Consider the following 18,268-nt stretch of genomic DNA (forward strand, 5'->3'; position numbering starts at 1 on the left):
TATCAAACGACCAGCCCTCCTTAGGGCACAGTTCCTTCTTCCCTTGACAATGGTTTCGTCCCTCAAACCAGCGGCTAGCTTCTTCTACCTTCAAAGGTTTGTATTTATGCATATGGATGGTAGATTCCCACAGGTCCAGCCCTTCCTAGGGCACGGACTGCCTTTAATTCCCTCAGTTGCTCCTTTCCTCCTTGTGGCCTTCCCTTCCTTGCTTTAAGAACAAGCTAATGGCCTCCTTCAAGGTTTGTCTTAACAAATTTGCCACATGAACTAGTTTACTCACATCCTTCAAGAGTAACCTGTTGCTCCTTTAAAAGTATCCTCAGCAAATCAGAACCCCAATTAAGAAGAAATATCCATTATTCTCCTCTCAAGCCTCTCCATTGGCTTCTAATTTATACCTTTTCAAAAGGTGTAATACCATGGGTCTATACCATGAGTCATCAAAATACCATGTGTCTATGGTTGCAAAGCCCCATCACTTAGCCCATACACTCATAAAATCACTTCTGAGTGTTTTCCTCTCACATACCCGACACCAAGGGCACGTAAGAGTACCTCCTGATGCTACCAAATTTTAACAAAAACCGAAATAAATAAAAAAATCTAAAAAAAAAACCATAAAACTAGTGGACCAAAAAACACATAAAATATTCAAATTTTAAAGAAAATCATTAATATTCATGTGCATCCTTATGAATCCAAACCATTTATACACAAATATGCAAAAGTTGTCATTTATATAGCAAGTACAAGTGCATATGACCAAAATAGCACTTAGTGCAATATATCTCTAAACCAAAATACATCAAGAAACAAGTTTTATATGGCCTCTAGAGTCCATAGATAAGCATGGTACTAAACTACAATACAATACCATTATACTAATGGCTATCATCAAAATCATCATCCTTCTCTTCATCCTCAACCTTAGAATGAGTAGACTCTATAGTGGGAGATTCTAACTCGATTCCCATGGCCCTAAAGTTGGCGATACCTCTCCCTATGGAGGTGGGTACAAGTCCATCCAATAAAGGCCTTCGATGTCAAATTATGGTGCTCGACTCTCTACAAGCCACCCTAGGACTATGCACCCAAAGCATCTGTACAACCCCTCTTTTACCTCCTCATCTACTTCAAAATCTTTATTATAATGGTACCTTCAAAGTTCAAAAGACAAAAAAGTATTCATCGATTAATTTTTATTGTTTCACAAAGCTTTTCTAATAAATAACAGAACTTATAAACTTTGAAAAATGAAATTACATACCGTGGGTTTAACTAATAACTAGCATGTAAAGGTTTGTGCAATTGTTTGTTCCATCTTTCATCAATGATTCTCCATAGAGGAAGATACTTTTGTCTCTTATCCCCATATGTTGTCTTTACTACCTCTTTAACCTAATATGTGGCCTCATAAACAAAACCCATGGCGGATTTATCACTATCCACCATCCACCAAACGCTCACAAAAGGCTCACCAAATAGCAATATCTCTTTTTCCTTTCTCAAAAAAAATCAAACACTTTGTCAACCACCTCTTTCCCTTCAACCTTTTTGCTCCACTGAGATGCATTTCATTCATAAAAAAAATACATCTCCCACAAGTTGGCTTTTTGTTAAATAGGGGATTGCAACGAAAGAACGTTTGTTGCAAATTGTGTCATGGCTAACAAAACAAGCTCTCTACCCCCAATGTGTTTATTCATGAGGTTCAAAACCCATAAGCGATTGTAGATGTACCTAGTTATAGATTTTGCTTCTTCCACACTTCTTCACCCACTCGATTTTGCCAGTATCCTGAAGTATGAGGTCCAAACAATGAGTTGCACATGGAGTCCACCAAATGGTGGGGTGTTTTTCCTCCAACATCCTTCTAGTTGCAACATAGTTAGAGGCATTGTCTATGAGCACCTATACAACATTCTCTACACCTACTTCCACAACCACTTCATCTACAAGACGAAATAATAAAATGCATCTTTCACCTAATAAGATGCATCCACATATTTGAAACCTTTTGGGCAAGCAATTACGAAATTTAAAATGTGTGGCATCTTCCATCAATCCATCCATTAGACATGGTTGTGCACTCTGTTTTGTTTCATGATTTCTTGAACTCTGTGAGATACTCATCTATTCTTTGGACCTCATTTTATAAAAGTGGTCCCCTAATATCGTGAAAACTAGGGCCTTTGAAGCCTAGACCACATGCAATTACAACATCAATCATATGTTGATAACATGCAAAATTAGCAGCATTGAAATATATGTTTGCATCATACCACCATCTAACAATGCATTCTCAAACAAAGCCTCTTTCTCTATCTTCTTCCATTTAACATTAATGGTGGGATCAGGACCAAGGATGGTGCAAGGTACAAATAAACAGTCAATCCTTTTACATGCCCCCTTCAAAATGGATGAACTTCGGCCAGAGATAGAAACATGATCATCTCTAATTCCGAAAAGGAAACTGGAGGATTCTTCAAAACTAAGGATATGCCCTTCAAGTTCAGGGTCAATGAAAATAGCATCATCCTTTTTTACTTTTGCCTATGTCTATTTTAACTTTCTTGTTCTCCCTCTTGTCTACTAGGACAACTTCAATCAGCCCCAACATCTGACTTCCTATATCATCAGAGACTTTGCCACAAGGTTCTTCTTAACCTCACCAATGTGCTAAGTGTTCATTAACCCTCTGGATCCCCCCACTTTTAACTTTCTTCCTACAATAGTTGCATACTTTTAGCCCCTCTTCATCCAAATGGCAATGTAACTACGTTAGATCATTCTTGTTTCTCGGGGCCATGGAAACTTTTACAACAACAAATAGAAATCTACATACAAAGCCCCAGCAATTCTTAATTTATAGGAAAAAAACAGCAAATTTTAAGAGAAAAATACAAGAAGATTAGATGCTTTGACATACCTTGGGAAGCCTTCCAAATGTTGACAAAAAGAGCAGCTCCAAACAGCAGAAACAACAGCTCTCTAACAACCCTCGTGAATCTGAAAATTACCCCTTCAATCACCTCCAAAAACAACTCAAAGACAGCCTAAGATCCTCGGGATAGAAACAAAAACAAAAAAACCTTTGAAGCAGCTCCAAATCTCCTTCACATAATTAGCCTGCTCTCCGACTCATCCCTTCAAAACAACCCTCCATATCTACCCAAGAACCTCCTCAAAACAACCCCGCAAATATCTCTCCAAACCCACTCAAGAAAACTTGACTCAAGAATTTCAGGAAGCTCAAATGAATAGTGTGAGTGAAATAGACAAGGTGGGGGTGTCTTTAAACAGATTTTAGGGAGGCCTGGGGTTGTTTTGGATGTGGGCCACCCCACAAGAAATATTATTTCTTTGTAATTTGACTTTTTGGGTCCTGAGTCACATTGTACAACATTGTATACGAAACTGGATGATTTGATGCAAAAAGACTTGCTCGGTGCCAAACTCGCCTTTTCCAATCCATGACCACGGTTTGGACAATTTTTTCCTAAAATAAGTCAGATCAATTGGTTTGGTCTGGTCTGGTCCAGTTCTAATAACACTGGTCAAAAGTGTTATTTAATACTTAAAAGATACACTGAATTATTAAATGTGTTGCACTGGGGACAATTCAAGAAAGGCACCCTCGTTGTGGGCAATGATATTGGTGCAAAATGACTTAGAGACATTGACAACATCAAATCAAGAAGAGGAAACCTTAATAGTCCCACTGACCTTAATCTAATTCATTCCCTTCTTTCTTGTGTTTGGAGGAGGAATATGTTGAATAACAAGTAACAGCCAACTATATTATGTCCATTACTAAAGTTGAATTCATGGCAAAATGACAAAGGCAACAAAAGAAGATAAGAGGAAATTACTCGAGGTACTGATTATGCTCATTGACCAATACCCATCAACAACAACTCTATCACTTTGACAAAGAATCCATTATCTTACAAATCATTTCATATTTAAGCATATTGTGATATTCAACATCATCTTGTGAAGGAAAAGGTTTGAGTCTACAATATCCATCTTTAACTCCAAATCTATCATTTGTTGAGAGGAATCAAATCCTTCAACATATAATATTTTCCTCAAGTTAAGGCAGATCTACGCTAGTTAACAAGATCGAAACAAATTCAATGTACCGATTTAAAAAAAAATACATTAAATAATTAATTTTCAATGAAAGAAATAATTTTAAAATTTCAAACCATTGGAGACAAAATACAAAATTTGCTCATCTATATACCATGTAAGGGTGAATATATCAAAATGGCACCGAGTGCAATACATATCAGCAACAAAATACATAATCAATGAGGATCCAAATAGCCTCCACAATCCAAAAACCATGCTAAAAACTACTAGGCCACTAGCCTACTACAAGTCATTGATCAACATGATCACTCATCAAACTCATCACCACTATTAGAAACGAGATCATCACCAAAAGCTACATAAACATCATCTAACTCAGAGTCTTCAAACTCCTCAAATTCCTCAACCTTATAACATGGTAGAAAAATCTTAACATGTCTAAACAATGATTTTGGCTTGAGTGAAGGATTCATTCCCTCAACATTAAAATATGGTAGAAAAAGCATAACATGCTTAAACAATTATTTTGGTTTGAGTGAAGGGTACATTTTTCATTTTTGTTAAGGCCGTGGCAGAGGAGGTCAACAATCAATGCCACCAACATCAAGGTACATAAAGGGCTTCGTGCTCACGATTAAATGTCAATCCCATACCCTCATACATGATAGAATTCAATGAAAATGTTGCAATCCTACCAATCCTAAAAATTGTCAAGTCTATTGAATTTTGAGTGGGATATGAAATTCTACTTTCTCCATATGAAGTCTAATAAGTTTGGAATCACTCTCAAACATCTTGTTTGGTGGCTAGTATGACTCTCAACATCTTGTGTCTAGTTTGACCCTTGGATGATGGATCTATCAAACCAACCAATATGACCAATTTCGGTTCAAATTGGGCTAGTTTTTATACACACGCACGCATATATAGAGAGAGAGAGGGAGAGTTGATATTGAAATATGCTACTTAAGATAGACATTGGAATATTTATTTAACACTAATCACAATGAAATATTTGATGGAGTTGTAAACCTCTGGTAAATTGTGTATTGTGTTCATTGATGTGCCCGACATTTCAGGTGAACAATTCACCCATCTTCAGAGACATTAAGTTGCTCGAAATATTTTCTTTGTTATGTATTTTTCTTTTAAATGCCACACATCAACTCCATGTTAAGCCCTGAAGGAATTACATATCTCTCCCATATTGGGATATAGAAAACACCTCCAAGTAGAATGAGAGATTTTTTAAATTCAATTATTAAATATATAAAGTTGATAAAAAAATATTTTACTTAAAGTGGACATTGGAATATTTCATTTATGGTCAGCATTGAAATAGTGTTTTTGTTATTAATATTTTTTAAGTGCTACATGTCAACTCCATGTTGACCACAAGAAGAATTACACATCTCTTCAAAAAAGTGTCTCTCAATACAAAAAGCAAGCTTTTGGTTTTGTAAGACCAATCATATAAACATGGCCATTTTGAAGAATGACGGGTGTAATAAAGCACTCTAATTTAATATTTCTCTGAGTGAGTGTTGAAGAGTAGCAAAAATCAAATCCGAATTGTTGGTTTTTAAGCCTATTGGGAGTCGATTGGGATACAAATAAGGGTAGTTTTCCAGCAGAAATACAAAATAATCTTTCCTTAGAAGAGAAACTTCTTTTAAGATTTCTAAACACGATACCAATTCCTTCGTTTTTACAGCCTGGTGTACATTTTTATTTTCTCATTGTTTGTATTTTCCATGTTTCTTGTTCTCTAGTTTTCAGGACCAACTCTTCAAATGATTGACATTCCTGTCAGAGTCAACTCTTCAAAGGGCTGATATTTTGTGTGAATCAGCTGTTCATTGTTCGTCGTTCGTTATAAGCTAATCTTGTAGCAAAAGGACCCTCTTTCCGGTTACAAAGTCAATACGAACCTGGCAAAAAAAATCGGGTATGATCTAAGTTATGTGCATGGTGTAATATGTCCCAAAAGGTTTTGTCCAATTTTGAGCTGACCACGATCTTCAACAATTGGAGCGAAAAACCCGATTGATGGGAACCCTGACTTCCTACATCACTGGAATCTGGTAACCAGAAGAAAGTTCGTTACTTTTAGTCGACCTTTCAGTCAGGACCCTGACAGTTCTCTCAGAATTCAATCCATAATGATTGCCGAGCAAAACAAAACTGAACTCACATAGAATCGCCCCCCAACAATATTTCAAGAGAAGCAAGCACACCTCTCGTTTGGTAATATGACGCAAACATCTCTTTTTCAAACACATTGGGAGGAGTAATAGAAAATTTATGACACAAGTTTTAAACGATAACAACTCTTGCTATCTACTGGTCGAATCAGCTCACAAATTATGAAGGAGGAAGCATATTATTTTGTTTTGTTTGGCCATGAAACCCTACTGGGCACCATTGCTCTATGGACGGGGATTTGTTTCATGGCTTCCAGATTGTTTCAACAAAAATCAATAGATACATTTTCTTTAGATGGAGCAAATCTCAAAAACTGATTGAAAATTTGAAAACCCTCCTTCAATCTTGCGCTGGGAATAAAATCAAATTAAGGAAAACGGAAATCGTAATAGCGAGAGAATTTATGAGGAATCGTGAAGTTGGATCGGAATCTGTTAGCAAACAACAATGACAAGTACCCAACAAAAAATGCTTTCAGAACAAGGCTCATTTTTAGGGCTAGAGATGCATCGAGAGTGTGAGGGCTTGTTTACCTCTTTGCCATGGTGAAGGCATTCGAAGTAGTCTTCGCGAAAAGGGGCGCAATCTCTGGGCTCTTTGCAACGAGAAAAACATTCACTGAAATCCAACCAGAAGTCGTAACATCTCCCTTTCTTACCTGTTATTCCCCACCCTGAAGCCATTTCTATGTTGCTTCTCAGATCAAAACGGGTCCGAGACTCTTCCCATACATGCAATCATGCCTTATACCTGCTATTAATATTCTTATAAAATTATATTTTGCAATTGAACTTTAGATGTAAAATTAGAGGCATTTTTAATCCTTTGATGTAATTTTAATTAAATATTTTCATTGCAACCATCGAAGGCTTGAGATCTTTAGATCCCTCTCCCTATGTAAGTTAGATATAGAAAATGATAAATAAATTTATATAAATTTATTTTTTATTAAGGTTCTTAAGTTTATTCTTAAGATGATTTACATTAATTTATTTGGGATGAATATAATGATTGGGCAAGTTATTTATGAGCTTCCATTTTTTAAAGTAAGAATAAGTATTTGGAATTAGGTATAAGTTTTTGATATTCTGGTATAAAAAATTAAAATATTATATTCTAATACTAATTTAGAAGTAAAGCTTTTGTGATTATAAGCTTTTGTGATTATGAGTTTGTTATGTGAGGGCATAATTAGGATTAGGTATAGATTTTGGAATTAGGTATAAGTTTTTGATATTGTGATATAAAAAATTAAAATATTATATTTTAAATATAATTTAGAAGTAAAGCTTTTGTGATTATGAGTTTGTTATGTGAGGGCATAATTAGGATTAGGTATAGATTTTAGGTGTTTTTGATAAAAGATATTTCTTGTTGTGGTAGTTTATTAAAATAAAGTTTTTGTAATTATGATGTGTGAGAGCATAGTTAGGATTAGGTATAGATTTTAGGTGTTTTTGATAAAAGATATTTCTTGATGTGGTAGCTTAGTTAAAGTAAAGCTTTTGTCATTATGATGTGTATTTCTTTTTACGTAGTTAGGTTGAGCCTAGGCTATGGCCATCTCATCTATTGGATGGAAGAATGATCTATCCATAGTGGGATGTTATCTTGAGGGTTGTGCAAAGCTCAATTGAGTTTGGACACCCTTTGGGATAGTTTAATGCCTCCAAAGTGGCTCCCATCCTCAACCCCCCCTCCCATGAGGTTTGAATCCCTGACATGGTGGGAACTAAACTCCACATAAACCAATTAGTCCACACGTCATGCAAAGAAGGATATGGGAGTGGTCATTGATCCACTTATGTGTGCATGGATCACAAAACCATTTTTTATATAGTTTCTCTAGGTGCAACCACACATTTGGACACTTCCTCAGGGTACCTCCATGGCTTCAAGGTTAGGCCCTCACGAGAATTGAACCTTGCCCAACGGTGAAAAACTCTTCACTTTTCCCCATTGAATCCAACCCTTTTAGCCCATTTTTTGAAAGTTAATTTATCACAACTTAGTCTAAAAAAATATTTAAGATTTGTGGTTTGCCCTTTAAGGTTTAGGTAATCTATGAAAATGGGTGGGTGGTCTTTTGTGATAAAGAAAGCAATGCTTAAGATCAGTGGTTTTCTCTTTTAAAGGTTGTCTCACTTAAGAAAATGGGTCACCTTCTGATGACAAAGATATGCATGTTTATTTTAATGTTTATGTTATTTAAAATGAACATTTTATATATGTGGTGAGGGGTGTTCCTTTGAAAACAACTTTCATGTCATCTCACTCGGGAAAGAGAACCGCCTTCGTATTTGTGTTAGTTGTTATGTTTATAGAAGCTTAAATGAGGAACTTAAAAAATATATATCAAATTCTTTAAAAATGAATTCTAAATTAAATGTTTTGGGTGTGCATACACCTTCTTCCGAGACTTATTGATGTTGAAGAATTTATAATAGTGTGTCAAGCAAGTTATGGTCAAGCACCCAAATTAAAGCATTTTTAGTGTCAATACTTCAATTCAAAATCCCTTCAAGGCATCTTACATTAATTCCACCAATATAGTCATACCACATCTAAGACCAAGTAGAAACATTGGCAATCTTGACATAATGTATTTCAATGGACAACCTAGATGCAATTGTTCTATGAATTTCCATAATAGGCTTCATGTTCAATGGTTGGGTTTATATAACATATGATATGAGGACAATTTAGAATATGTTAATGAGCAAAGTTTTTTGTGCTTCGCTAACAACTTCCTCGAATCTCACAAGGTGGGTTAGATAAGGGGACAGTGCCCAATGTTTATTACCTTGAATTTGTTTAAAACCTAATGATGTACAACGAACTTGTATATTGAAATAAAGGAGGAAATTATATACAACAGATAAATAAATGAGTAAGGATACATACAACATGTACATTATATAGCAGATAGAAATTGAAATTTAAACAATGTAAGTTCAAGCTAATAAGCAAAATTATAGGCACATTTATAATAGTCCTTTTGTCAGACATAAGACCACACGAGTACATCATGAAACTAGCATAAATTAGCCAATAGTTTCGGCCACAAATGGGAGTAGATTTGGTCATGAAATTTAATAAATGTAAACCAATGAATTTGGAGATATATGCCAAAAAATGAAGGTTTCCAAATGTTGATTTTATTAAAAAATATAAGAGTACAACATATTGTTTCAACTGATTCATGAAATAATCTAGACTAGAAATCTATTCTGAAATGTCTAAAATGTTAGATGCATGCATAGACATCTGAATGTCAAAAATTAAGTAAGACAATATGGTTGGGCAAACTTGGACTCTTTTGATAAGATTGAATCAACAAGATATTCTACACTGGTTGAGTCCCTGTCATTGAAGCACCTCTTGCTATTGAGAGGTCACGGGTTCAGTCTCTTGAGACCCTTGGGGTTATGATCCGTTTGTAATAGCCCCGGGTTAAAAGTTCATGTAATAAAGGATAATAAAGGCAAAATAAGACCAAGGTCATGGGACATGTATTCCAAGCTTAATATTGGGAAAAATATCCTAGCGGGTGTTACTTTTGGTTTATTATCGCTAAGGAAATTGGTAAATGCATTAGCAAAGACAAAGAGGCATAAATTGGCATTTATTTATGAAAATAAAGGAAAATAGGAGAAAAGAGAGGTGAAGGGTCACATATTTTCATGAGAGGGAAATTGAAGGGAAAATAGAGGAAAATGAAGAAAATAGAGGCCTCAATAATAAAAAGGCTTATGAGGATCAATTCACGGCTTTTGTCAGTTCAGCTTTGGATCTCTCTCTATTCTCTCATACTCTTGCACACTTAGAGCATTCTTGGAGCACTCTGGCATTGGAGAAAGGAAGACAGATGAAGGACAAGGAAAGCAAAGGACAAGCAAGGAAGGTTGTATCAGGCAGCTTCAGCACGAGGATTTTGTAGGTAACAGGTTGCATATGTGATTTCCTAACTGATGTGTGAATGCATGCTACATGCATTGGTTTATTTGGTTCATTTGTTGTCATTGGCATGGGTCTTTCCAAGTTTGACAATGGTTTTAGCCTTGCCTTTCCATTTCCTAGATAGTCATGGTGTGATGGGATTCTTTTCTCGATTGAGCTTTGGATTATCGGAAGGTTTTGGAACCAGGTGAGGTGGTCTCAGGAAAATTCCCAAGGGTTGGGGGTGGAGGTGGTTTAATCTCTGGGAAGCCCTCAATAGGTGGGTGGAGATAGGAAAATTCCTCAAGGTATTGGTGAAGAAACTTTGAGGCATCCAAGCTTGTTTTGGGCTTTGTGATCTCTTGATCGGTTTTGGCGAGATCGTGGTAGCCTGAGGGTGGAGGTGGTTTAATCTCTGGGAAGCCCTGGTTGTTTGTCTTGAGTTCCCACATTCATGCTTGGAATATGGCACGAGGGTGATTGGATGAAAGAAATATTTGGTTCAACCCAATCTATGGTCGAGTGGTACGTGGAAGTCCTTGACTTGGTTGGTTTTTGCATAAGTTAATAAGAGTTATTTTCCTATTGTAATCTATGAGCACTTATACTTGTTATTATGATGATTTGATGGTTGTTCTGCCATGGTTGTTAATCTAGTTATATGTTGGTTATAAGCATGGTTTGTAATGTAATCTAGTTATGACTTATTCTGGATTTGATAAGTGTTTTATGGTTAATGAATACATGGGATAACAAGTGTTATTGCAACTATTATGAGAGGGCATTAGATCTTCTTGGTGATGTTAGCATTCCAGGAAACTCTCCTAGGTTGTAGCTCGGAGATGCCTGGTAACATATAATCTTCAATATTGTTCTCAAAACTATTGGAATGGATGATGGTTTGGATCAAGTCAGATAACCATTTCAGCTCTATTCTCACTCAAGACATGCATGGACACCCTCAACAACACAAGGCTTTAGACCACTAATGCTCAATAGTTTGTAGATTTAATGGAAAGATGGAGAATATTGACAGTACCAACAGATTGCATACATGAACATATATGAATGGTTGGCTACAGGCAGCAAATGAGCTTGCTGACTATACTGGCAGATGCATATATAATAACACATATAAATGGCTAGCTACAGGCAGTAAAGAAGCTTGCAAGTCTAATATATCAAAGCAGAGATAAGATGACAGTTATTTGGCCTTAAACATAAAGAAAACGTGAACAAATTGTTCAAGTGCAATCATAGAACAAAAGAGAAATGGACATTGAACATATAACAGCAAAAGAAGCTTGTATTACTAAAGAATGCAGATGAGAAGCTTGAATGAATATAGGAGGAATAATCTCCAAAAGTTGAACCCTTGTTACATCTAGTTTGTAGATATTTATAGCCTTTACAATGATATTCAGCCTTCTGAGGCTTGAGAGGTCTTAATCCATCCTCCCTGTCTCCTTAACAACTTTGATGCCCTCTAGGCAAGCATGGCTTCGGAGGTTTCTTCTTTTGACAGAAGAGTAACCACACTCTGATATTTTGGGTGCACTAGCAGGGAGCTCTCTCTTGACAGAGATGCCCACAATCTCTTCTGTTGTTTTCGGCTGTGTCGCGTTGTGCTACTCCATGATGTATCTGATTCGAGCTGTGTTGTGTTGTAGATGCCCATGATATTTTTATTGCGGGCTAGTTGAGCATGTTGTGTTGCGTTGTTTAGGAGTTCTCTTGAGCCAAAGATGCTCCATGATGTTTGTTTCATTTGGCTGTGCCGCACTGTCTATGCCACTTGATCGATTATGTTTTAGGGCTAGCTGCAAGTGCTCCATGACTGTTTCTGTTAGGGCAAGCTATGCTGCGAAGGGAGAGCTACCGGGCCTCTGTTCTCCCTTTAGATATTTAGAATGATTGTTCTTTCTGTTAAACACAGAAAAAACACAGCAACCTTGTGAAAATCCCGCCATTTATGTCCTTTTCGGACTTAAAAAATGATTAGATACGGCTTATCAATCTCTCGGGTCTGCCCTTGTTGCCATCGCAAGTCGCGTTCAGCCCTGTTCCTGTGTATTTCATTTATACAACGAAAACACCGTAAAAAACATTAAAAAAATGCTTGGGCGCGGACTTTAAATTTTATATAATATGATTCCCGAACCCTTTCAGGTCTAGGCTTTATCACTATCGGCGCTACCCCATAGGTTCCTTTGTATTTCATTAAACCATGAAAATACACGAAAAACATTTAAATATGCGTGGGCGCGGAACTAAACATATATGAATTTTCATATATAATGCGGTCGGGTCCGGCTCTTCGAGTTGCCCATATGTATGCACGGAGGCCCCGCCCCATGTATTATACCGATGCGATACAACAATGCAATCCGATCGTAATCATTGATCGCTCAATGCCCGAGCCCCTTTATATATATAACATAGCTCCCCGCCGATTCAATCATCAGTGATCGCTGATCGGCAGTGTCATGTGCCCGCTTTAAGCCTGCCCACTCTACCTGGCCGATATGCGATTAACCGCCTAGATCTGGGCCATTGATTGGCCAGATCTAACAGTGGTTGTGCAATGCCCAGTTTAAGCCTGCGGTAATGCTTTTGCATGATTTTAGAGTGTTTTGAGCCTCCCGATAGTGCATTTCTGCCCTTCCAAGGGCTTTCCTCTTGCACCGATTTTGATCATTAGATGATCTTTGAGCCAAAATTGAAAATGTCGAGGGCATAAATGGATCCATTGGCACGCTTTTTAAGCACACTTGAAGACTTTGGGGCATATTTGGATCCATTTTTGGGCCATTTGCCTCCAAGGCTAACATTGGCTCCTTCTGGGGATGAAATCCTCCCTGTGAGGTTTCAAGAACCACAAATCAATGCCTTTCCTGTATACAACAAGATCAAATCTTCCTCCTAGTGTTGCATTGGGCATGGAGTCTATTAAGCATGAAATAAAAACTTTGAAAACAACCTATTTACAATACCAAGGCTTGAAAGCCTTAACTAAAATAAAGTTCGAAGAACAGCCCATCGAATGGGCCATCAAAAACATATCCTTCCTTTGATGCATCCCTTTTGAGAAAACAGTCACCAAACTGAAAAGTTACCCTTTTTACCTTTCCATGAAAGGTTTCTTTCTCTTGGTCAATGTGCATATCAACCAATTCATCAAAGACTTGCAAAAGCCTATTGATTTGATCCTCTACTTCAAAAAGTTTGGAACACTTGACATTATCAGGCAGAGATGGTCTATATTTCACCTGCTCTCTGTATGCTTTCAGCGTTGGATGTTTTGACTGGGAGGTTTTGTACACTTGTTAAATAATAAGGTCTGCTTCATACTTTGTTGTGTCATTTGTGACCTAAAAAGTTAATATAAAAGGTGAATCAATGCATTCTGGTGTGGGGGACATAAGGACTTCACCTGTTCCTGCAGCTTCCTTAGAGAAAGCCCTATCAAAGAACATGTCCCAAATCTGTGGGCCTTCTTCCTCTATGATCTGGAAAAATGGTTTTTTGAGCTGCATAGAGGCCAACTGATAAGGCTTGGTAATGTCAAGACCGAGCTTATCCATGACAGCCTTGTGCATTGGATTATGGCTGGCTCTAGTGTCCAGAAGGCAATTATGAAGGATTTCATCATGAATAGATAGATAAACATAGAATGATGGGGAGTTGTCTTCATAATGTTCAATATTTGGGCTAAGAATAACAACTGGTTGGTCATTTTGCAAATTTACATAGTCAATGGAGGCTTGGATGGCATTAGGCTCAAGAGCCTCTAGGATAGATTTCTTGAAGGACTCATTTTTCACTTGTTCAATCAGAGGCATAGGTATTCTTAGCTTTTGAATTTCAAATTGAAAATTGAAAGGAGAAGGAGACTTGTCAAGGCCTCTTACCTTATGAGCTGGAGCTTTGAGGATGATAGGATCAACTGCTAGTTGCTTCTGCTTATTAATTTGCTGTTCTACAGGGACAACAGCTTTATGAACAGGAGTTTCTTTGACATTATTCATCATAGAGCTCAGATTATATTGGTGCTAATCTACAGTTTGTAGAACAGCTTCACCATCCCATTCTTGGCTGATCTGGTCATTGAATAATGACTTCTCATAGGCAGCTTTGGTTAAAAAGGTGGCGCTGCCTTTGTCTTCCATACAATGGATCTCATCATCCTCTTCAAATTGCTCTTCTTCCATGACTACATTCTGAAAAGGGACCTTCACCCTTTGGTCTTCATTGGCCTCTTTGCTTCTTTGCAAAATCTGCAACTGCTCATTAGGTCTTCTATATGGGTTTGGATTTGGAGGAGCAAAGGTATTAGGAACCCTTCCTTTCCCAGAATGTTGCTCAACCTTTAATTTGGAAACTTTAGAGGCTAATGACTCTTTTATCTTGGCCATTTTATCTATCTTGGGATCTGAAGATGATGAAGGCTCGCCCCTCTGTCTCCTTCTATCAGCGTTACCTTTGAGCTTTTCTGCAACCATGATGTTTGATTCTACTTCCAGGGTTGCATCTTGCATATCAGCCAAAGAAGCACATCGCCTCTCCCTCAACAGTAAATAGAAGTTAGAATCAAAGGCACTGGCATAAATGAGTCTAGCAGAGGTAGTGGTGGGTTTTACTTCAGTTGGTATCTTGCTGTACATGTGGTTAAATCTCTTATTAAAATCAGACAGCAGCTCACCATTTTCCCTCTGTAAGTTCCCAAACTCAGTGTGGTAGTAAAGGAGATCCTTCTTATCCCCCCAATGCTTTAGGAATGCATCATCTAAGGCCTCAATATCTGCTATAGATGTTGGGGTCAGTTCCCTGAACCATTTTCTAGCCTCTCCATCTAGGCTTTGGACAAAGACTCTCATCCAAACATCATCTTCACTAATGTCCAGGTTATCAGCATAGCTATAGAATGACTCAAGATGTTCTTCAACTGAAACACCTTCAGTCCCAGTGAACTTAGGCATATACTTCTGATACTCTCCAGTAGGCATAGCATTCAAAGGAGTGGGCAGTATTAGAGGTCCATACCTAGCAGCTATGATTCTTTCCATTTTGGTAGGTGCTTGTGGACCTGCCATAGCTGTGGTGGCTAAAAGAGTACTGGCAGTTTGGATGATAGAGGGCTGAGGAGTGACTACTAAGACTAAAGGAGTATGATGGATAGGAGGTGAGGTTTCCTTTGGGCTTAAAGCAAAAGGAGAACCTAAAGAATAGGGAGCTTTATGAATCTCTGAAAATTTTTCTTCACTGCTAGTATTAGATGCTATACTCTCAACAGGTATTTGTTTTATTACAAGCCTTTCTTGATGAGATATGGGAGATTGTTTAGGTTTACCTGAACCTGATGCTCCTTTCTGCAATACCTTTCTCTCTTTGATGATTTTTTCAGGGTCAGGTACTGGGTCAGCTTGTAGCTTCTGAGGATTTCTCCGAGTATGCCTCACAAACTGAGCCAGAACTATGAAGTGGAGTCGCTAAGAGGTTCGGCCTCCAGTAGAGTCACCAGATAGATGATTACAACCAAAAATGTGCCCAAACTTTGTCTATCATCAAAGCTGGATCTATGTCATTTCCCAGGGAAGCTGAGCTTCAGTTTCCTCTCCCCGGCAGCGACACCAATTATGTTAGCACTCCAGGAAACTCTCCTAGGTTGCAGCTCAGAGATGCCTGGTAACATATAATCTTCAATATTGTTCTCAAAACTATTGGAATAGATGATGGTTTGGATCAAGTCAGATAACCATTTTAGCTCTATTCTCACTCAAGACATGCATGGACACCCTCAACAACACAAGGCTTTAGACCACTAATGCTCAATAGTTTGTAGATTTAATGGAAAGATGGAGAATATTGACAATACCAGCAGATTTCATACATGAACATATATGAATGGTTGGCTATAGGCAGCAAATGAGCTTACTGACTATACTAGCAGATGCATATATAATAACACATATAAATGGCTAGCTACAAACAGTAAAGAAGCTTGCAAGTCTAATATATCAAAGCAGAGATAAGTGACAGTTATCTGGCCTTAAACACAAAGAAAACGTGAACAAATTGTTCAAGTGCAAGCATAGAACAGAAGAGAAATGGACATTGAACATATAACAACAAAAGAAGCTTGTATTACTAAAGAATGCAGATGAGAAGCTTGAATGAACAGAGGAGGAATAATCTCCAAAATTTGAACCCTTGTTACATCTAGTTCTCAGATATTTATAGCCTTTACAATGATATTTAGCCTTCTGAGGCTTGAGAGGTCTTAATCCATTCTCCCTGTCTCCTTAACAACTTTGATGCCCTCTAGGCAAGCATGGCTTCGGAGGTTTCTTCTTTTGACAAAAGAGTAACTGCTCTCTGATATTTTGGGTGCGTTGGTAGGGAGCTCTCTCTTGACAGAGATGCCCACAATCTCTTCTGTTGTTTTCGGCTATGTCATGCTGTGTTGCTCCATGATGTATCTGATTCGGGCTGTGTTGTGTTGTAGATGCCCATGGTATTTCTGTTACGGACTAGTTGGGCATGCTATGTTGCGTTGTCTGGGAGTTCTCCTGAGCCAGAGATGCTCCATGACTGTTTCTGTTAGGGCGAGCTATGCTACGAAGGGAAAGCTACTGTGCCTCAGTTCTCCCTTTAGATATTTAGAATGATTGTTCTCTCTGTTAAACATAGAAAAAAAACAACAACCTTGTGAAAATCCCACCCATTTCTGTCGTTTTCGGACTTAAAAAATGATTAGATACGGCTTAACAATCTCTCAGGTCTGCCCTTGTCACCATCGCAAGTCATGTTCGGCCCTGTTCCTGTGTATTTCGTTTATACAATGAAAACACCGTAAAAAACATTGAAAAATGTTTGGGCGCGAACCTGAAATTTTATATAATATGATTCCCGAACCCTTTCGGGTCTGGGCTTTATCACTATCGGCGCTGCCCCATAGGTTCCTTTGTATTTCGTTAAACCATGAAAATACACGAAAAACATTGAAATATGTGTGGGTGCGAAACTAAAAATATATGAATTTTCATATATACCGCGGTCGGGTCCGGTGCTTCTGGTCACCCATATGCATGCGTGGAGGACCCGCCCCATATATTATGCCGATGCGATCCGATCGCAATCGCTGATCGCTCAATGCCCGGGCCCCTTTATATATATAACATAGCTCCTCGTCGATGCGATCCGCTAATCCAATCATCGACGATAGCTAATCGACGGTGTCATGCGCCCACTTTAAGCCTGCCCACTCTACCTGGTCGATATGCGATTAACCGCCTAGATCTGGGCCATTGATCGGCCAGATCTAACGATGGTTGTGCAATGCCCAGTTTAAGCCTGGGGTAATGCTTTTACATGATTTTAGAGTGTTTTGAGCCTCCCGATAGTGCATTTCTGCCCTTCCAAGGGCTTTCCTCTTGCGCCAATTTTGATCATTAGATGATCTTTGAGCCAAAATTGAAAATTTCGAGGGCATAAATGGATCCATTGGCACGATTTTTAAGCACACTTGGAGACTTTGGGGCATATTTGGATCCATTTTTGGGCCATTTGCCTCCAAGGCTAACAGGTGATTCTCAGATAAGTTTCAGACTCCCATGATCATATATGCATTCATGACCTGTAGCTTACATGTTTACCATATGTTCGATGAAATGATTGTCATAGTTAGGTCTGGTTAGGTCAAGTTCTTTTTCAAGTTTTGTACGGATAGCATTGTCATTAAATCCTTTATCATTCTCGAAAGTCTCAAGAATTTTTGGGTAGTGGTCTCTAGGCTGGCCTGGAATTATGGCTCAGATCTCAAGACTGCAGGCACTAATCTAACCAGTTTAGGTCACAATCGCATGGAGCAAGGCTTGTGAGTGCGGTTGGAGGCCTTCAACCGCATGCAAGTAGTGTCAAGGGTGTGTTTGGGAGTCTAGGTCACTGAAACAAAGTTCTAGCTCAGGGATTGACCACCTGAGGTGTTTCTTCAACTCCTGGGTGATCTGTAGTCCTTGTAGGA

The 18,268-nt window shown here is 38.1% G+C and overlaps 1 protein-coding gene across 1 annotated transcript in view; it reads right to left on the minus strand.

Moving 5' to 3' along the window:
- Window positions 1-7,054, minus strand: part of LOC149267062 (NADH-ubiquinone oxidoreductase-like protein) — a 53,324-nt gene extending 46,270 nt beyond the window's left edge. Inside the window, exon 1 of the mRNA XM_089431372.1 lies at window positions 6,840-7,054. Coding sequence (XP_089287498.1) covers window positions 6,840-6,989 — 150 coding nt within the window. The 5' untranslated portion in view covers window positions 6,990-7,054. The remainder of the gene's footprint in view (window positions 1-6,839) is intronic.
- Between the last annotated feature and the right edge of the window lie 11,214 nt (window positions 7,055-18,268).

This window comes from Pinus tabuliformis, chromosome 6, assembly GCF_031772625.1.
Source record: "Pinus tabuliformis cultivar Carrire ecotype Pingquan chromosome 6, CPIR1, whole genome shotgun sequence".
Lineage (NCBI taxonomy): Eukaryota > Viridiplantae > Streptophyta > Pinopsida > Pinales > Pinaceae > Pinus > Pinus tabuliformis.